Source organism: Hyaena hyaena, unplaced genomic scaffold (assembly GCF_003009895.1).
Source record: "Hyaena hyaena isolate Hyena2069 unplaced genomic scaffold, ASM300989v1 scaffold_95, whole genome shotgun sequence".
NCBI classification, from domain to species: domain Eukaryota; kingdom Metazoa; phylum Chordata; class Mammalia; order Carnivora; family Hyaenidae; genus Hyaena; species Hyaena hyaena.
In genome coordinates, this window is record NW_024080727.1 from 2,544,293 (window position 1) to 2,566,308 (window position 22,016).

The window sequence follows — 22,016 nt, forward strand, 5'->3', positions numbered from 1 at the left end:
AATAAAAAAAGGAACTTTAGCCATACTTGTACTAAATACAAATATTACCTCAAAATGAATCACATACTGAAATGTAAATACAAACTTTAAAAATTCTAGAAGACAATCCCAGAGAAAACCTTTGTGATTTGGGTTGCACCGAAAGCAAGGTCCACAAAGGGACAAATTGATAAAATGGACTATATCAAAATAAAAAATGTCTGCTCTTTAAAAGGCCTCATTAAGACAGTGACGAGACAAGCCATGGGCTGGGAGAAAGTATCTGCAAAGTATAAATAAGATAAAAGATTTGTATCCAGAATCTATAAAAGAACTTTCAAAACTCAGTAAGAACACAAATACCCAAGAAGCAATAGGGAAAAGATGTACACTGACGCTATGTCAAAGCAGATTAAGGACGGCAAATAAGACAGGCAAAGACGTAGACTCGTACTTGTTGGAGAAATACAATTTAAAAATATAATGAAATATCACTGCAGAACAATTAGGATGGATAAATTTAAAAAGCTGACTATTCCCAAAGTGGCAAAAGTAGGGAAGAACTGAAAATCTCTTATATTGCAGGTGGGAATGGAAAATGGTGCAGTTATTTTTTTAATTGTCAGTTCCTTCAAAAATTAAGGATATATAGGATCCAGACACTCCCCTCCTAGGTATTTACCCAAGTAAATTTAAGTCTAGAACCATTAAAAGACAGTTTACATATGTCCATAGCAGCTCTCTTTGTAATAAAGTCAAATACCAGAACCAACACAAATGCCCATTAACAACTAAATAGAAACAACCTGTGGTATATCCATAGAATGGAATTCTATGTAACAATAAAAAGGAATGAACTGCTGACACACACTGCATCATGAATAAATCTCCAAATTCTTATGCTGAGTGAAAGAATCCAGACCAAAACAGGGTATATACTACTTGGTTGCATTCATATAAAACTCTAGAAAATACAAATTAATGTGTAGTAATGGAACACAGATCAGTGGTGGTCTGGAGACAGAATGGGGTCAGGAAGGAACGACTATCAAGGGGCATGAGAAAACTTAGTGATGGATAGGTTTACGATCTTAATTCTATGGATGATTTCAGAGAGATGTGTGTGTGTGTGAGAGAGAGAAAGAGAGACACTAGGAAAAGCAAAGCAAAATAAATACAAAGTATGAATAGGATACTGAAAAACCTAAGGGCTGAAACTGATGAAAAGGAAACAAAACACAGAAAAGAAGTATAAATAAAACCAAAACCTGGTTCTTTCAAATAAAAAATGTACCTGGAATGTATCAATCAAAGGAATAAGCAAGCAGAGAAATTTGCTGGAGAGTGTGGGTTTCAGCTGGACAGTGAAGGCTGCTGAGGTGTTACTGGGCATCCTTTTGCTGGGTGCTGCACAGAAAACAGCACCCTGGAAACAGGAAGGGAATCCCTTCCTCCTGTTCTGACCTTGCAGTATCTCTCCAGGGCCCTCGACTGAGAAAGCCTTACATAAATCGATGACAAAGGGAAAATGCTACAAGGGCCAATCCCAAGGAAAAGGGTAGATCTGGAACTGAGAAGCAATAAACTGATAAAAGGCACACATGCTTGAGTCCTCTCTACAGGGAGATAATGCAATTTGATGCTGAAGATAATGTCACAGTTCCTCATATACTGCATCTGGCAGGTACACGAAAATAAGTACAATATAGAGAAAACGTCTAAAATAAAATCAAGAGAAACATTTAAAAAAAATTTTAAAATGGATGTAAAGTGATGGAATTATCAGATACAAACAATAACCATTCATTCTTAATATGTCTAAGAAGCTCTAAGACTGAGAATTTCAATGGAAGGTATAATACATGTGATGTTAAAGACTATAAAGAAATCTGGCACACCTGGGTGGCTCAGTTGGTTGAGCATCTGACTCCTGATTTCAGCTCAGGTCATGATCTCATGGTTTGTGACATCAAGCTCTGTGTCGAGTTCTGTGCTGACAGCATGGAGCATACTTGGGATTCTCTCTCCCTCTCTTTCTGCCCCTCCCTTGCTTGCTTGCTCTCTCGCGCTCTCTCTCAAAATAAATAAACACTGAAAAAAACAGAAATCTGGGAGAACAGTATTCCAGATAGAGGGAAAAAATGTGCAAAGAGGCAGGAGTCTGGTGTGCTCAAGAGAAAGGGAGGAGGCAAATATGGCTGAAGTGGAGGTAGGAAGGGAGAAAATGGTGGGAGAGGAATTCAAAGGTGTAATCTAGAAGACAGGTCAAGTCCAGGTTCACAAGTCACTTTCCAGGGCTCTGGCTTTTATGCTAAGTATAAGGGATGCCAAGGGTGATGACTGAGGCAAAATGGGATCTGAGCTATGACTTGGCTAGGGTCACCAGACACGATGTAAAGAACAGACTCAAGCCGGTTGAGGAAGAAGTAGGAAGGCTACTGTTATAATCCAGGTGGGAAATGATTGTAATTTAGGTCAAAGTGACACCAAAGAAGTAGTAAGAAGTGACAAGAGCCTGAATATATTTTTGAATGTACAACCAACAGGCTATGTGATGGGTTGGTTGTGGGATGCGAGAGAAAGCAAAATCAAAGACCCCCAAGATTTTGGGCAGAGTCAGGGGAAGAATGAAGTTTCTGTCAACTGAGATGCAGCAGATTGTGGAAGACTGAGTTGGGGCTAAGGGAATTAGGAGTCTGATTATGGATATGCTAACGTTTAATTGTACACATCTATGTGGAAATGCCAACTGGATGCTGTTTGATATAGGAGTCAGGCAGTGGTCCAGGCTGGAGCTCTATATTTGGGAATCATGCATGAATAATATTTAAAGCATAATTGTGATGGCATGAAATAACGTGGCAATGTTTCTCATTGGGGGTGCTCTTAGCACTTAGTTGGGGCACATGTTCTTAATTGTTTACAACTTTTGTGTGTACTGCAAGACATTTAGCATCCTAACAGATGCTAGTAGAGACCCCAGTCTTTAAGCCAACACCCCCACCCAACTTACACACATTTCCAAACACCCTGGAGCGGAGCATTACTGTTCCTGATTAAGAATCACTGACCGAGAGAATGGGTACAGATGGAGGAGAGTTTTGAGTCCTGAGCCCAGTATATAGTAAACAGGGGAATGAGGACGAGCCAGGAGAGAAGGCTGAGAAGGGGTGGACAGTGGCAGAGGAGGGGAGCCAAGAAAGAGTGGCGTTGTGAAAGCCACATGAGGAGGGTGTTTCAGGAAAGAGAAAAAGATCAAGTGTTGGACAGGTCAAGAAAGATTAGAACTGAGAAGTGAATTTGGCAATGTGGGAGTCACTGGTGACATCAGAGATGGCGGTTTTGGTGTAGAGTTGAATTATCAAAGCCTAACTGTGTGGGTGATGAGGGAATGGAAGGAAGTGGTGACAGTAAGTACAGACATGTCTTTCAAAAAGTCTTTCTCCAAAGGGGAGAAGAAAAACAGGGAAGAAGCTGGAGAAGAAGAACAAAATGTTACATTAAAAAAAGCGGGTCATAGAAGCATTCATACAGCATGATCCATTTACATCAAGATATAAAACTTGACAATATACTACATGGGGAGGTATTTACATAGATCAAAATCATAACTGAGCATAAATGAATGATAAATATAAAATCCAGAGTGGTGACTAACTTTGCAGAAGAGCATACAGTCACAGAGGGGCCCACAGGGGACTTCAAAATTATTGGTAATGTTCTTTTGGTACAGTAATGAAATTTACACTGATGTGCAGGTTAAAATATGGAAGCCTTCTGGCCACATTTTAAGAAATGACCCTCTTGCATTAGTTGATGCAAAAGGAAGAGAACTTAAGCGGAAACGTGACTATGGATAAGTGTGGCCTTAGCATTTTCTTGTGGATTCTGAATCATACGACTTACTTTAGGCAACGCTGCCTTTATTAAAAGTGCACCATGGCCACTCTTGCCTACAGGCCAAACGGGGCCTGAAAATTTCCACATCCTGGCCCTCCACAAATACAAATCTTATTCATCATCCCAAATCTAATTCCTTTATAATAAAGTCTTCTCTGATATCCTCTCCTGTCAATGATCTACCACAATGTCTGAAGCTTTTACCACACATTTTTTTTAATTTTTTTTTTTAATGTTTTATTTATTTCTAGGAGAGAGAGAGAAAGAGACAGCGTGAGCAGGGGAGGGTCAGAGAGAGAGGGAGTCACAGACTGAAACAGGTTCCAGGCTCTGAGCTGGCAGTCAGCACAGAGCCCGACGCGGGGCTCGAACCCACGAACCGCGAGATCATGACCTAAGCGAAAGTCGGACGCTTAACCGACTAAGCCACCCAGGCGCCCCTATCACACATTCTATAACTGTATTATAGGTGTTCTTCTGCTGTTAATTCATCTAACGTGTTCAAGGTTTAATACTCATAGCTAAACAGTACCAAATACAGATCAGTTGTTTTGAGTCAATCACACATAGGTAAAAAAGTCTAAAAGAGAAAACATAAAAATGAAATGGGAAAAAGAATACTGAGCCACCCACATGGTGCCAGGAAACGAATGTAGGGGTGCTTACCAGGGTCCATCACAAGTCTAAGGGCCAGGAGATGTGCTAGCAACCTAAGAAGCATTACAAATATCGGTATTAGGTTACCCAGCAGGATGGCCACATTTAGGGAAATGATTATACAGGAAAATGACAATAATCTGTCAAACAGGATTTTGGAAAAGGTCTTATTTATGGATTAAATTAAATGTATCTTGAGTTGTGTGTGTGTTGGGGTAGGGTGGGTACTATGAGGTGCTACAGCGTATACCGGTTAATTCTGTTAAAACAACAGACAAGCCACAGACTGGAAGGAAATATGCGCAAATCACTTATTTGATGAAAGACATGTATTCAGAATATATAAAGAACTCTCAAGAAAGTCAATAATTTAAAACAATCAAATTTTTAAAAAATGAGTGAAAGACTGGAACACGCTTTACCAAAGAAGATACATGAGCGGAAATAAGCACATGAAAAGATGTTCGCCCTCAGTAGTCACTGCGGAAATACACATTAAAACGAGCTATCATTACTCACTTACTAGGACGTCTGAAAGAAAAAGAAAAACTGACAAGGAGCCTCCTAAGTTGCTCACAGAAGTACAAAATGGCAGAGCCATGCTGGAAAACAGTTCAGTTTTTTATAAAGTTAACCATGCACTTAACCATATGACCCAGCAAATACATTCTTAGGTATCCTACCCAAGCGAAACGAAAATTTATGTTCGCACAAAACCCCAAATATGAATGTTTATAAAAGCTTGTATTCTGTTTACATGACATTCTGGAAAGCATACAGTAGAGGGACACAAGACAGACCATGGTTTCCAGGGGCGGGAGTGGGCGGGAAGAGGTCCATTTCAAAGGGACACGGAGGACATTTTTGGGGCAAATGAACTGTTCTGTACCTTGATTATAGTTGTGGCTTTATGACTATATGTCTTTGTCAAAATTCACAGAAATGTACACTACAAAATGTGACTGTTACTGTATGTAAATTATGCCTTATTGAAACAAACCCCAAATGTATGTAAATTATGCCTTATTGAAACAAACAAACCCCAAATGGTCTCACTCTGCTGAAGCATGGTCCTGGAGCCCTGCGCTCCATCAGTCACTAGCCTTTTGTTGTGATTATGAGATCTCGGGAGAGGTGGACCTGGCAGCTGGGGAGCCCAGGGGACTTTGCCCAATAGCTGTTCACCAACTTGGGTGGAAATACTTCAATACTGTCAATAATGTTGCCGCTGGTACGGATGCCCTCGTGCACACCAGTTACACACTCGCCTATCAAATAACGTCAGAATTTATATGTAAATTTTCACGATATTTGCCTTTGATGTTTACTTTGCCTTTATCCTTCTGGCTTTCAAAAACCTCTGTTCACCCCATGTGATCACGTAAGCACCAGAGTCTGAGGCAGCACATCTGCGGGTTGGTAGGAGTATTTTGTGGATTAGAAAGATCGTACCCTGATGAACCATTCTGTGAAGCTGAGGACACGAATCTAAAGTTTACTTTATAATTATTGCTTCTTTCCTGATACAAAGAAAATTAAGATGAGAGGACCATATCCAAAATGCTATTATGCAGCATGGACACTAAGTCTAGAAGCATAGGCAAATGTACAATAAATGATTCTTTTGATAAAATGGCATGTGGTTAAATGTTTTTTAAATACGTGTGGCATGATGATGAAATGTTTTGTATTAAGGTGGTTTGGCCATGGTCGCCAGATATTTGGTCTGACACTAGACCAGATGTTTCTGTGAAGGTATTACTTGGATGAGATGAACATTTAAATTGGTAGACTCTGAATAAAGCTGATTACCTTCCATGGTGTGGGTGGGCCTTATCTAATCAGCTGAAGGCCTTAAGAGAAAAGACTGAGGTCCCCTTCCAGACTGCCTTCAGACTCAAGCTGTCATATCAACTCTTCCCTGGGTGTCCAGCCAGCCCTGCAGCTTTCTGACTTGCCAGCCTCAATGATCATGAGAGCCAATTCCTCAAAATAAATCCATCTCCCTCTCCCCCTCAACCCCCACACTTCCTATTGGTTCTGTTGCTGTGGGGAACCCTAATATACAAGGTAAAATAATATGATTTGTTTCCAAACTTTATAGCCACACTGTAGTATGAGAGTCCTGGGCAGAACCATAAAACAATGCAAACACAGAATAAAAACTGAGCAAGTCATTTGTGAATATTTACTTCATACTCTTATTGCCTTAACAGCTGCTGCTTCTTAACATGACTGTGCATGAACTGTATGTGAACACTGCCCAAAGAATTAACAATATAAAGTAACAAATAGAGGTGTAGAAAACTGAAGGCCAGATTTTTCCTAATGCTTTCCTCATCTCCCTAATTAAAAAGGCAGGCATCTGACTGAATCTGCTGAAAAGGCTCGCATTAATGAGGAAGTGGATCCTCATTTTATATGGGGTCTAATTTCCCTCTGACAATTCTTTTAGCAGAAGTTCCTACTCTTCACCACTGGATACAAAGAGCTAATTAAATTCATTTTATGATGCATCCATTAAATGCCTTCTCTGCTTCATGCTGGAGGAAAGCTGCAGTTATGAAGAATGCAGGCAGGGGCGGGACCCTGGGTGGCTCAGTCGGTTAAGTATCCAACTCTTGATTTTGGCTCAGGTCATGATGTCACAGGTTCATGAGATCGAGCCCAGTATTGTGCTTTGTGCTGACAGTGCAGAGACTGCTTGGGATTCTCTGCCTCCCTCACTGATGCACACATGCATTCTCTCTCTCTTTCTCTAAGTAAATAAAAAAACAAAGTACTTTTTTAAAAAAAAAAGAATGCAAGCTGTAAGGGATGAGTTTACATGAGTTAGGGGACCTTTCTGCTGAACATGGCCAACCTCCCTTGATCTAATCGGAGATGAAATATCCTCCACCCCTATTACATGAAATGATGCACTAGCGAGAAACGTATTTTCTGTCTCTGCTCTCGAGGAGCTAGCAGAGGGGCTTAAACATACAGAGGTGATGCCAGACGACAGACAGAGGCAGTCTGCATAGCGCAGAGGTTAAGAGTATGGATAATGAAGCAGACGATAACTCTATACCACCCGGCTTTGTGACCTGGGACAATTAATCAATCTCTCTGAGGTCTAGTTTCTTCCTTTCTAAAGTGGAGGAAACATCACAAGGGATGCTGGGAAGATTATGTGCAATATGCAGATAAACTCGCAAGCACACCTCCTGGGCACACAAAAGAGGTAAAGCAATGTTCTTGTTTTCTACTCTTATAATAAGTGATTCTTTTGGTAGTATACAACACACGGTATGATGATAAAATTTCTGGTCAATCTGCCTAGGTCACAGTACCCAGACATTTGGTCAAACACCAGTCTGGATGTTGTCGTGAAGGAATCTACTGTTACAAATTAATATCAGCATGATGATATTCCGGAGAAAGGGAATAGGGATTCAGTTCTGTGAACATGCGGGGCACACAGGGTTAAACAAATAGTTCCCACCAGCTAAGGATCTGGCCCATGGAAGAGAATGGCAAGGGGGAGAGCAGGTTGGAAAGGTATCTGCCTTGAAAGCTATTATCGTGCATCTCAATAAGAAGGGATTATGGTGGCACCTGGGTGGCTCAGTCCATTGAGTGTCCAACTCTTGGTTTGGGCTCAGGTCATGATCTCACAATTTGTAGGACTGAGCCCCGTGTCCAGCTCTGCACTGACAGTGCAGAGCATGCTTGAGATTCTCTCTCACCTTCTCTCTCTCTGCCCCTTCCCTGCTCTTTTTCTCACAAAATAAGTAAACTTAAAAAAAAAAAAAAAGGAGTAATTATGAAATGAAATGCTAGTGAGGGGGGAATGGAAGCCCTATACGTGCCTCAGTTTACAATGAAATAAGTATTAGCTGGCAATTATGAAGCCTTGGTATCTTGGATTTCCAACTCAGTAGTTTTTATCACTTTAGATGAAACACCAAGGTGGTTACCAAAAAAAATTGTGTATCTGAATCATTAAGTGAGTTATAAAAATGAGTTAAAATCTGTCACAAATGTTAGTACTTTTGGCTTGATTATACAGATAGTTGACAGCAATTGTCACACAATTTTCTTTCAACTCAATGTTTTCAGAGCTGCCATTCGACATTTAACCCTAAATAAGGTCACATGAATAGTGACATCTTTGTGCCACCAAGATTATGTTCCAGAACATGTATGTAATTTAGCACATTAACTCGTGTGCACTGTCACACTTACCACTTCACTTAACATGTTAAAAAATTAAATTCTCTTACCAAAAGCACCCAAATGACAATCTTGGAATTCCTCAGATAGTATATGATATCATTCATATGTTCATTATTATGGGAACAGCTACTAGATTTACCCTCCTTTTCAGCAAAAAATATGTTTTTTTTCAGCTTAAATTATAGTAAAAGGAAAGGAGAAGTGGATAAGGAGAAAGACACTATGCCACCCAGAGAAGATGGGCCTTGGTCTGGATAAAGAGTCTGCCATCTTGGCAGCACCTCATTTAAAGCTTAGCTTTGTTTGGTCTGGGAATGCATTTATTATGCTTTTATTCTTGAAAAGTATTTTCGTGCTAGCTGCTAGGTTGACTGTTTTTGTTTTGTTTTGTTTAGCGCTTTAAAAATGTTGTTCAAGTGACTCAGTAAGTTGAGTGTCTGACTTCAGCTCAGGTCATGATCTTGAAGTTCATGGGTTTGAGCCCCACATTGGGCTCTGTGCTGATAGTAAAGAGCCTGAAGCCTGCTTCGGATTCTGTGTCTCCCTCTCTCTCTCTGCTCTCTCCTACTTGCACTCTGTCTCTCCCTCTCTCAAAAATAAATAAACGTAAAAATTAAAAAAAGAAAAAGAAAAGAAAAATGCCATTCCACTGTTTCCTGGCCTTCACAGTTTCTGATGAGAAGGTCACAGTCTTTGAATGATTCCTTTGTAAGTAATTTGTCATTTTTCTCTGGTTGCTTTCAAGATTTTTTTATCTTTGATTTTTTTTAATTTAAATGTTAGTTAGTTAACATACAGTGCAATATTGGATTCAGGAGGAGAATTCAGTGATTCATCACTTACATACAACACCCAGTGCTCATTATAACAAGTGCCCTCCTTAGTATCCATCCCCCATCTAGCCCATCCCCCACTTTTATCAACCTTCAGTTTGTTCTCTATCATTAAGAGTTGCTTGTGGTTTGTTTCCTTCTCTCCTCTCTTCCCATCCCCTTTCCATGTGTTCATCTGTTTCATTTCTTAAATTCCACATGTGAGTGAAATCTATTCATCTCTGACTTATTTCACTTAGCATAATATTCTAGCTCTTGTCTTTCTTTATTTCACTTAGCAATTTGTCTTCTCTGACTTATTTCACTTAGCCTAATACATTCTAGCTTGATTCACCTCATTACAAATGGCAAGATTTAATTCTTTTTGATGGCTGAGTAATATTCCATTGTGTGTATATATATGTGTATATATATACACACACACACATATATATATACACACCACATCTTCTTTATACATTCATTAGTCAATGGATATTTGGGCTCTCTCCATAGTTTGGCTATTGTTGATAATGCTGCTATAAACAGTGGGGTACATGTACCCCTTCAAATCTGTATTTTTGTATCCTTTGTATAAATACCCAACAGTGCAACTGCTGGATTATAGGGTAGTTCTATTTTTAGTTTCTTTTTTTTAATGTTTAATTATTTTTGAGAGAGAGATAGTGTGAGCAGGGGAGGGTCAGAGAGAAAGGGGGACACAGAATTTGAAGCAAGCTCCAGGTTCCGCAGTATCAGCACTGAGCCCCACAAAGGGCTAAAACCCACGAACTATGAGATCATGAGTTGAGTCAAAGTTGGACACCCAACTGATTGAGCCACCCAGGCGCCCCTTATTTTTAGTTTCTTGATGAACCTCCATACTGTTCTCCAGATTGGCTGCACCAGTTTATATTCCCACTAATAGTAGAGAGCTCCCCTTTCTCCACATCCTTGCCAACACCTATTGTTTCTTGTGTTGTTAGTTTTAGCCATTCTGACAGGCGTGAGGTGTTGTATCATCGTATCTTTGCTTTTCAGGAGCTTTGCTGAGGCATTGTTTTTTTCATAATTTATGCTGCTTAGGGTTCGCTGAACTCCTCGAAAATGTAAACTTAGGTCTTTCATTACATTTGGGAAGTTTTCAGGTGTTATTTCTTCAAATATTTTTGTGGCATTTCTCTTAGTTAAGAGAAAAATTAGGAAAAATCTGTTCCTTCTGGGACACCAATTATACCTCTATCAGGCCTTTCTACATTGTCTGGCAGATCCCTGATGCTGTGTGTTCATTTTTGTTTTCAATCTTTTTTCTCTACTCTTAACACTGAATCATTTCTATTGCTCTACCTCCCAGCTCACTGGCTTTTCCTGTTACACTCATTCTGCTCTTAAGCCCATCAAGTCAAGTTTTTATTTCAGATATTGTATTTCAACTCTAGAATTTCCTTTTGTTTCTTTCCTATCGTTTCTTTTTCCCCCCCTGGTCTTTTATTCAGTGCAAACTTATTTTTCTTTACTTCATTGAGAATAGCTGTTTTAAAACCCTCATCGGTCAAACATTCTGGGTCCTCTCAGCAGGTTGGTCTCTGCTGTCTTTTCCCTTGGGAACAGGTTGCACTTTCCATAAGTATTCCTATGTAATTTGGGGTTGTGTCCTGGACACTGTGAAAGTTATACTGTGACGATGCTGGATTCTGTTATGTTCCTCTAAAACTAAAAAGGAATATTAATGCTTTTGTTTTCATAAACAATTACTTTGTCAGAACCAAACTGCTAACTCCGTCTCCTTGGTACTTTTATCTGTAACTACACTGCTTTGTGCTTGCCCCAAAGTGCAGGTCAGGCATCTAATATTGCTTGTTATTAGGTGGGGAGCAGCCACTACATAAAAATAGACTGTAATACAAAGTCTACTTCTTTAGACTGCTGGTTTAACTCGGAACTCAGAATGCATTTCTCATATAAATAATTCTGTTACCTTAAGTGGTTATATTAACAAACCATTTAATCAAGTCATTTAGCCAACCTGCACCCAAATCCAGCTGTTTTTACATAAGAAAAAGCAAAGCAGTAGCTCGGTTTTCTTTTCCATATATGATCAGACAAGTGAAAAAATAACTGGTATAGGATCACTTTTACCATTAAGTTCTCCCAAGTAAGCAAATGTGCCAATTACCATTCTCAAAAATTCTAATGGGAGGGACTTCTCTTTGTGGGTAAAATACAGAAGAACTAGACATTTACTCCTATAGTAACAGTAAGAAAGACCCAGACAAAATAAACACCATACTTTTCTATGAAACTAGCAAAGAGCAGTGGATGCAAGGAAGCTGTGATGGCCAGTCTCCTTAATTGTGGTAGAGACTTCCATGCAGTCTCTGAAGGCTTAGGTGTGGGAAAAATGGCCTTCAGCCTTGGAGGCTGCTTGCATCACTCCACGTATCTTGGTGAGCGAGGGCATTTTACTCACCACTTGGAAGAATTAGGCTCTATTACAGATCCTTTAAGAACTCATTAAGATTAATGACTGAGTAGCATCGCAGCTGTCACATAATCAGCTGTCGAAAAATCACCGAGCTAAAAACTCCACCACTCATTCTATTATCTCTGCTTCACAGAAGGTTCTGAAATACACCTCTGGGCTGGTATTTCATCAGCCTACGTGCGCACTTCGAAGCATCATTGAAGGCTCTTCCAAGATAACAATTGCATAGTTTTTCCTAAGGGAAGGCTGTTATTCCTAAGAATGCTCTCTCTGGAGGCACCACTGCTCAGTGCCCGTTGTCTGGAGCTGGGCCACCAGGGGAGTGGCTGTTCTCTGTGTACAAGCTTGCTGACATCTCTCTTGCCAGAACTACATACAGCATGAGCCAGGTTACGCAGGTGTCAGGATTACAAGGACAGAGTCAAATATGCGGGCTAAGTAGCCTCGAAGATCTCCCCAGTATTCTTGGGCTGTTTATGTGAGGAAAGGGAGGCCAGTTAAAAGCAGGTTCTGGTAGCAGAGTTGTCCTGTATTAATCCCATACCACTCTGGGAAACATTTTAAGGTGGTTCTGTCCCACTGTTATAGAAGAGGAAGCTGAGGGGCGCCCGGGTGGCTCAGTTGGTTAAGCGTCCAACTTTGGTTCAGGTCATGATCTCACGGCTCATGAGTTCAAGCCCCACGTTGGGGCTCAGAGCTCAACAGCTCAGAGCTTCGAGCCTGCTTCAGATTCTGTGTTTCCCTCTCTCTCTCTGCCACCCCCTCACTCACACTCTTGTCTCTCTCTCAAAAATAACCAAAACAAAATAAAAGAAAATAAAAAGCTGAAACTGCTTTTCTAAAAGCCTGACTGAGAAGGAAAGATTATTGCTGCTCTGAAAATAAAAGCCTATCAATTCCCTTGAACTGAAACATCTGTTTTGGTTGCCAGAATCCTGATTCGTACTAAGGAACTATTTCAAATGTTGCATTCTAAATATTTTGAAATGGTCAAGTTCTAGATACTAGGGCTATTCCTGGAGGAAAACTGTCATTGGGTGGAGTGCGGAAGCATTTAAGTTCATGCTGATTCCTCCAGTTTCAGTGACTGATACTACTGAGTGTATAGTAGTATTCATGGATTCGTTTTTGACTGGAAAATAATAAACAACTTGCTTATGACTACCTGAACTCGAAGCATAATACTGCAAATTGCTTGCCCAATATTCTTAGTTTCTAAAGGTATTTGGTTAAGCATATTAAGGCGAAAGACAGAATGGAACATGATTATCAAAAGCTCACCTATTTCTAAATTACATTGGGACCAAAAAATGAAATAGAAAGGAGCATGGAAAAAGGTTTAGCTACAGTATAAAATACAAAGTCAGCCTTACCCACTGCACCCGACGACTTTATTGTACAGATAGGATGGCAAGCCTTTCAGGTGAATGTTGTTATCCACATACACGTACTGTAGTTCTCGAGATCGACCTAAATCTGGATTAGAAAGAGAAGTACTATAATTCCCATAACTATGTACCAGCAGAGTGTGAAATGTAAAATGTAATCCATGATATCAGAACAATTCAAAATTTCTATTCTGGAAGACAAACTATTATAGATTTAATTGAACTCTGCGCGTGAAACCAAGTCAGCTCATAGTAGATTACTGTGCATCAGAAAACATGACCATATGGGGCACCTGGGTGGCTCAGTCGGTTGAGTGTCTGACTTTGGCTCCGGTCATGATCCCATGGTTCATGTATCGGGCTTGCTGCTGTCAGCGCAGGGACTGCTTTGGATCCTCTGTCTCCCCCTCTCTCTCATTCTCTCCTCTACCCTGGCTCACACTCTCTCTTTATCAAATAAACATTTAAAAAAAAAAAAGAAAGAAAGAAAACGTGACTGTAGAAAAATTACTTAACTCACCTGAACCTTAATTTCTTGAACTGTAAAATGAGGTAGCTGGGAACAGGATATTATTAAATTTCCTTCCTACACAGAACTTCTATGACTTTTTAAAACAATTTTAATTTAAGAATAATGTTTGTTGTAGGTCTTCATTCAGTTTCATTTTCCTCCAATGAGAAGTTTGGCAGATCAGCCTAGACCAGCTTAGTTCCACCCCTGTCTTAACCAGTGTGCACCACCCCCCACCCCAGCAGAGAGGAGCGGCGGGGGGGGGGGGGGGTGGAGGGGGCGCTCGAGGGGATCAGGCCCTGGCGGGTGGAAGTCTCTGGAGCTAGGCCAGCGCTGGGATGGAACAAATGTCCAAGGCTGCAGCGAGAGTAAGAAGCAAAGGGAACCCTAAACCTCAGTCCCCTAGTGAGGTGAAGGCAAGGTGGACGGGCCAGTAAGGACTGGAATGGGCCTTGTTGAAAAGAAAACCACAGGCCCAGAATGGAGTCACTTATGCTCAGCAACGTCACCAAACAGGGGCTTAATACCTAACCTAACTGCAGTTTCAAACCCTCCCCCCGGCCCCGCCCCCACCCCGGAATGTACCCTTTAACCAGTCAACATGGAACTTCCTGGTCAGCACTAGGAAATTTACTGATAGACCCCATCCGTTCCCCTTAGCGGGGCAACCTTGCCTGAAACAATTCATTCTTTCCTAATAATTTCCTTTTTATGGCTCCCTCTCTGCCTTTAAAGATTTTTCCTTTTCTACAGCTTGACAGAGCCGGGATACTGCCCCATTATCACTTAATCAAGCCAATTAGATCTTCAAACTTGCTCGGTTGAATTTTTGTTATCTTACAGTACGTACCAGGAATGGGGAAGGGGGGGTCCAAAAAGAGGGGTTTGCAACAGAACAGGTGTGCCAGAGACAGAATCCAGATGTTTTCCAGAAACAGCTGGGCAATGGGGGAGCCAAGACTGGAGGGGGATACTCAGTGAAGAGACGAGGCAGAGTTACCGAAGGTGACCTCTGGTTGCCACAGGCAGCAGAGACACTTTCAAGTGTTGCGGTCATCTGTTCCTGCCTACTGTGTGCCCAAGAGTATTCGCCCAGGCTTCCTTTCCACTCCTAGCACTCACTGGGTGGGGCTCTTTGTCTTCACTGTCACGGAACAGAGTCCTCAGCAGCCTTCTAACCCTCTCCTCCCTGAAGCAAGAACATCATTTTTGAACACTTCTCTGGAGCTCTGCTTGTGCAAACAGGCAGCAGGCTGAAGGACATCTCTTCCCCCTTGTCCTGCAGTTTGGGAAAGACTGGGGGGCCCAGACAGCTAAATCAGGGCATTCTTAAGTATATTTATATTTCAAAAGAAAACCCATTTACCCGTTAAGGGCCTTGTCAGCACTGTGGTTGGCCCTGGGGAGAGAGGTGAGGATGCGAAGCAACAGATGAAGACGGACAGAAAAAATGAGAACTGCCTTAGAGTTCAGTCACCGCTCGAGACAGTGGTTTGTAGAAGTCTTATGGATTCACTGCTGGGTTCTGGACACTCTGTTACAGATGGTGGGAAGAGTGACAGAAGACTGAGGTAAGAAGGGTTCCTTGTGGCATAGGGTGAGGAAGGTCCTCCCTCCTCCTTCCCACTGCTAGTCCTATATCATAATCCTGAAAATCCCGTCCAGGACTAGCACTAGAGCAAGACACAAAAAGAGGAAGCAAAGCTGGGAGTGCTGGGAGTGCACATAAGGGGAAGTGGCAACTCTCAGGGAGAAAAAAAGAATTTCCGGGCTGCTGGCTAGAGACGTCCTTCCCCAGTGTGGTGGCTTAACGACATCTAACAAAAAGAAAAGGCAGACATGGCATGTGACTTCAGACAGTAAGCCACAAAAGGCACTGCGGCTTCCTCTTTGCTCTCTGCTTTGGATCACTCCTTCTGGAGGAAGACAACTTCCTGGTCAGAAGAGCCCTCCAGCAGATTTCTGGAGAAGAAATGGGGCCCATGGCCAATAGCCATGTGAGTAAGCCATCTTGGAAGCAGCCCCTCCAAGCCACAGGTCAAGTCTTCAGATTACTACAACCCCAAGGATATGTAAATGTCCTGTTCCTCCTCAAAGTCTTGCATATTAATTTTAGCATCCAACAATGGATCTTGGTTTGCAGTAATTATTGCACGGTATGTATCTAATGCTATACCATCTTTCTGTCTACATTTATTAAGTGCAATTCAGTAAGGAAGAGGCTTTCCTTCTTTATGTATTTATTTAGAGGGAGGCAGAAATAGCACAAGTGGAGGAGGGGCAGAGAGAGAGAATCCCAAGCAGGCTCTGCATTACCAGCACAGAGCTCAATGTGGGGCTTGACCTTACAAAGCTGTGAGATCATGATCTGAGCCAAAACCAAGGGTTTTAACCAGACTGAGTCACCCAGGTGCCCCTAGTTGCTTGATTTTATATCCACATGGATTCATGGATATTTATTTTATCATAAGGACTAAAACCCCAATACAATTATGATTTATTGTATTGGTCAAAATGTTCCAGTTTTGGCAATTAAGAGCAGTTTAAGTTTGGCTCTTAGGTTCTCTAACAAGCTTTGATCCTTTTTTAAAAATTTTTTAACATTTATTCATTTTTTTTTTGAGAGACAGGGAGAGAGTGAGCAGGGGAGGGGCAGAGAAAGAGAGAAAGAGAGAGAGAGAGAGAGAGAGAGAAAATCCGAAGCAGGTTCCAGGCTCTGAGCTGTCAGCACAGAGCCTGATGTGGGGCTCAAACCCATGAACCGCGAGATCATGACCTAAGCGAAGTTGGCTGCTTAACTGACTGAGTCACCAGGTACCCCAAGTTTTCTTCCTTTTTTGAGCGCTTCCTTACTTTCTGGCACAAGGTGTCTAAGCTCAGCTTGTATTTTCCCTCCTCTAGCCCTGAAATCAACTACTTCTCCAAGGAGCCTCCATTCCTTTTACTGGGGTGTAGTGTTTATAAACCAAGATCTGGTCCATGCGTGCTCATTCCTGTGGGGGTATCACTGCTTCTAGGATCTCTTCAGGGACAGACCTATAAAACATATGGATGTATGCAAATCCATGTGTACATCTCCATCTGTGTCAAAAGATGGGTCGATTCTTGATACTTCCCTCCAGAGGGTTCTACCAATTTGCATTCTCTCCAGCAACATATGAAGGCGTTGCCTTTCTCATAATCTTGCCAACTTTTAAAACATGTTATCCTCTTTAAAAATTTGTGTCGTTCTGATAGGGGAGAAATGATATCCTGGCATTGTTTTCATTTGCATTTCTTTAATTATGAGTGTGAACATTTTCAAATATGTCTGAGGGCCATTTTTACTTTTTTTTTTTTTAAATATTTTTATTTATTTCTAGGAGAGAGAGAGAGAGAGACAGCGTGAGCAGGGGAGGGTCAGAGAGAGAAGGAGACACAGACTCTGAAATAGGTTCCAGGCTCTGAGCTGGCAGACAGCACAGAGCCCGACGCGGGGCTCAAACCCACGCACCGCAAGATCATGACCTAAGCGAAAGTCGGATGCTTAACCGACTAAGCCACCCAGGCGCCCCTGGGCCATTTTTACTTTTTTGGTGTGAATTGTCTGCTCATATCTCATGTATCTGTTCTTTCATTCATTAGCCGTGTGAGCAGGGCTGCAAGTGTGCAATACGTTCGATGGCACAGTGGTGCCCAGACCCTCAGCCTTACCAAGTTGTTATGACAACTGATAGTGGAAGTCACCTGTGAAATTTAAACCACTACACAATTTTTTTTAAGCCTAAGTATATATACTTGCCAAAGCAATGTGTCCTGCTACTGTAGTAAACATGTACATACATATATAGTGGTAAAAAAAAAAAAAAAAAAAAGCTATACATTTAAAGAACATAGATGGGAAAAATACAGATAGAAATACCAGAATCCACTTGCAATGAAAAAGGCCTAGGCATTACTCAAAGAATTCTTATTCTAGATTTCCTTACTACTTCTCTGACATGCCTACAAATCTCCTGTCATCACAAACAGACACCTGTAAACTTTAAAGGCATATAGAAAACTCTAGAATTTTTTTTAGAAATGAAACAACACTGATAAAATGCAAAAATCCCTGGTTTCAGAGCCCCTATGGGATTCAAAGAAAGATGATTTACTTGAGCTTCTGCATCGGGAAAGAGTATAAGATACTAATTCATGGAGTGAGAATGTGGTCTTATAGTCAGACAACTTGGGTCAGAATACTGAGTACTGTCCCAACCATGTGAAGGGAACCATCAGGCTGGCTCTTAAGTTTGGTGAGAATTACTAATGAAGTTTCTAAATTATCAAGCAGAATCTTTGGCATACACCTTTTCCAATATATGGCAGTTATTATTATTCTCATTATTAGTAGGTGACATATTTGGAAGTGTGGCCCTGCAGCAGAAGGCCAATTAAGACAGAGTTCTCCTTGGCATGCAGCAAAAGGCATGAACACTTTTCTATGGTTTAATTGCACAGAAAAGAGTTGGGAGGCAAAAGCCTCTAGAGGCAGTGATTCATCCCGAGTCAAGGACACAAAATGGGACACGACAGTGGAAGCACCTCTCTCCCTCTAATACACCCAAAAGAGCTTGTGCAAAAATTAAATGAGGCTCCATGCAAAGATCATAATACAGAGTTAAATAAAAGCTGATACTTGCTGCTTCTTACATGGCTTCCTCTTCTTCCCTATCCTAGTTTTATAGGGGAAAATATGAAGAGTCAATGATTTAAAAATGCTATTTGGTTCAGATTTTTTTTTTTTAATGTTTATTATTTATTTTATTGAGGGAGAGAGACAGAGTATGAGTGGGGGTGGGACAGAGAGAGAAGGAGACAGAATCTGAAGCAGGCTCCAAGCTCTGGGCTGTCAGCACAGAGTCCAATGTGGGGCTCAAATTCACAGACCGTGAGATCATGACCTGAGCCGAAGTTGGACACTTAACCGACTGAACCACCCACATGCCCCGATTTTTGGTTCAGATCTTATGTTGGATTTTCAATATTCCAGAGAAGTCTTTTTGTATCTCCTGACCACTTTGGGGAATGTAATTTTTTTTATATCTGCCCCGTAATAGAACGAACCGGTTTCCACCGAAGCTCAAAGAAAACGTGAATCAGCAGCGTTCAAACCCATCCCACAGCGATCAGCAGAATACTGCATGGACAGGAACACTTGATATAGACACTTGAACTTTCCATATCGTAGACAGTAAGAGAGAGCAGTACTGAAATCACAGGACGCCGTGGGCTATGGAGTAGGAATGGAGTCCGAATCCTGGCTTTCTACTTTCCAACTGCTTCTGGGCACTAGGAGAAATGAAACGCTCCCTGCGTGTTCCCTCCTCTGCAAAATGGAGCCAATGATATCTATCATATCTCACAGGCTTATACAGCACCAAGCTTGACCCCCTGCCTAACAACCGGTTCTCCATACATCTTCATCTCTTACTTCTCTCCTCTGAATATAAACGGAGGATCACAAAACGGAGTCAGAGATTATAAAGAGAAGCAGGCCACTCTTGCTTTAGCTGACCCAGCACAGCCTACTGGTGAGGCTGAGACACCTAGACACCTGGCCCACAAGGTCACGGGCTGCACGGGCAGAGCTGTGACAGCCTCACGAGGAACATGCTCTCGGCCAGAAACCCTTCCGCTGGCGAAACCCCAAGCACAATGGAACAGCATTTTTTATCCTAATGAGGCTGAAATGTAAGTGGTTTCTGCTGAAAAAGCTTTGAAATAGTTCTTCTGTTCTTTAAAGAGAAAAATCTTCACTCAATGACTTTGGAAGAGACCACGTACTAGCTAATGAGCTGGTTTTTCTTCCTTCTGTTAATTTTAATATACTGATACCTAGCAATAAATATACCAGGTAATAATATTTTTTAAAGATCCTGTGCAAAAAAAGGCCCAGTCCATCAACCTTATAAAGTAAGGAAGTTGTCCATATGCATATATGCTAAAGCAACAAAGAACTTTTTCATGTGGCTTTTAAAAATGCTGTACTGTCCAAAATGTTTCCCCTTTTCTTCCAGATGCACAGATCAAAGTATTGTTACTTGGAAATTAGCAAAAGCTAGCAGTCCTGCACAAACTCCAATTCTTTTTTTTTTTTCTTTTAACTTCAAGGCTCTGGCATATGCTGTCCACATGGCTGAAGATGGAAGAAAAACCCGTGTATGTAGGTTACTGCTCTTTTAACCATACTGTAAAAAGCAAGCACAGAATGACAGCATGGGCCAGAACTGAATAGGATCTGTTTACTGCACACTTACCGGTATGAAACTCATTTATTTTATCAAAAGGTGAGGGATGTATCCTCTTCCACAAAAGCATGGGGCAACAGAAACTACAACATCAAAGCAACAGATCTACACGGGTTGTTTGGAATATTCTATCCACGTCCCACCAATTTTCATAGTTCCGTCAGTCAGAGATGTGATTAGTCATAATTACACTTTAATGTAATTATAAAATGTGGGTTTCTTCACAACGAATTCAGGGTAATTTACAGTGTATTCCCAAATCACCTCTAGAACAAATTTAGAATTTACCTACATGATGCCTTTTATAAAGAGAACTTTCCAATCGCTTTTTTAGAAGAATGACTTTTTGAAGTGTTAGTTTTCTTTTTATTATTAAAGTACAGTTGACAGTGTTAGTTTCTGTAAATATATGCACACTATTCCACTAAATCTTTTACATAACCAATTCTTTCTGATCTATTCAACTTGTACAAAGTAAGATTTCACAGTGAATTATAAGAAGATGCTTTATACACAGATCATCAACTGTTAAAATAAAATAAATTGATTTTAATGAATTTGAATGACTGAAGGCTTCCTTTGCTCTTGGCTTAAATATTCAAGCACCAGAATCTCTATTTCTCTTTTTTTTCCCCCTTCAGCATCTCTGTTTGTATTGCATAGTTCAGGTGACAAAGAATTATTACGAGCAATGAGCTAGACACTGTGCTAGATGGTTGGGGGACAAAAGTGAAGACACCGACAGTTCAACCTCTCGAACCGTCTAGTGAAACAATATAAATAGTCACATCGACTGCGTGCTGAGGGTGTATTTATGAGTGACAGAGGTGTTTTAAATAGGTCTTATTTAATACCCACAATAGTCCCACGAAGTTGGTATTAATTCTGCCCTGTTCCTGAGAGTCAGACAAATCGAACAGCCCTTCTAAGCCCGAGATCACACAGCACTTAAATGGCAGAGGTGGAATTTAAAAGCGTGCTGGCCTGGTCCACCATGGTATCAGTTAGACAGCCTCCCCAAACACATTATTTCCATATAAGCAGGGAGCTCCCACATAATGCAGGAGGTGATACTACCTAGCAAGCTGCCTGGGGGCTGTAGGTGCCGGAAGATGGGCACTGTGCCCAGGCAGCCAGGTGTGAGGTCAAGACACTGCCAAGGAAACTCATGATGAACAAGGTATCTCTTTGCTTCCTTTAAAAGACCTGATAACTGGCAGGGTAGTTCTGACTTACAGATTTACAGCAGTAATTTCAAGAAATGCCAAGAATTCTCTCAGAGAAGATCCCAGAGGAGGAGACTTCATGCTGACTGTCCAGGAGACTCAGGAATTACAACAGCGTGTCTTTTTATGTTTTTTAATGTTTGTTTATTTTTGAGAGAAAGAGAGCAAGCAAGCACGCGTGAGCAGGGAAGGGGCAGAGAGAGGGGGGAGAGTGGACAGAGGATCCAAAGCAGGCTCTGTGCTGGCAGGAGCAAGCCTCATGCGGGGCTCAAACTCACGAACTGTGAAGCCATGACCTGAGGTGAAGTCAGACACTCAACCGACTGAGCCACGCGGGCACCCACAGCAGCATGTCTCCCATCGCCATGGCAGCCAGCGTGGAGAGCACAGTGTCTTCACTCTGTTATCTCATCCTGAGCTGTTGCCCAGCTGGACTTATACCTAGTTTTTTCTGCCCCCCAAAATTGAAGAACTTTATTGAAAGCTATGACTGATAGAAGCTCCAGATTTTTGCTTTAGAGGCCACTGACAACATCTTCCAGCTTTTCTTAGTAATGCATTCTTGTCA

At 41.4% G+C, this 22,016-nt stretch overlaps 1 protein-coding gene across 2 annotated transcripts in view; it reads right to left on the reverse strand.

Moving 5' to 3' along the window:
* Positions 1-22,016, reverse strand: part of LRRC28 (leucine rich repeat containing 28) — a 162,975-nt gene that overhangs the window by 27,241 nt on the left and 113,718 nt on the right. For both annotated transcript variants that reach the window (XM_039235064.1, XM_039235063.1), the window contains one exon: positions 13,425-13,527. In XM_039235064.1, coding sequence (XP_039090995.1) covers positions 13,425-13,527 — 103 coding nt within the window. The remainder of the gene's footprint in view (positions 1-13,424; positions 13,528-22,016) is intronic.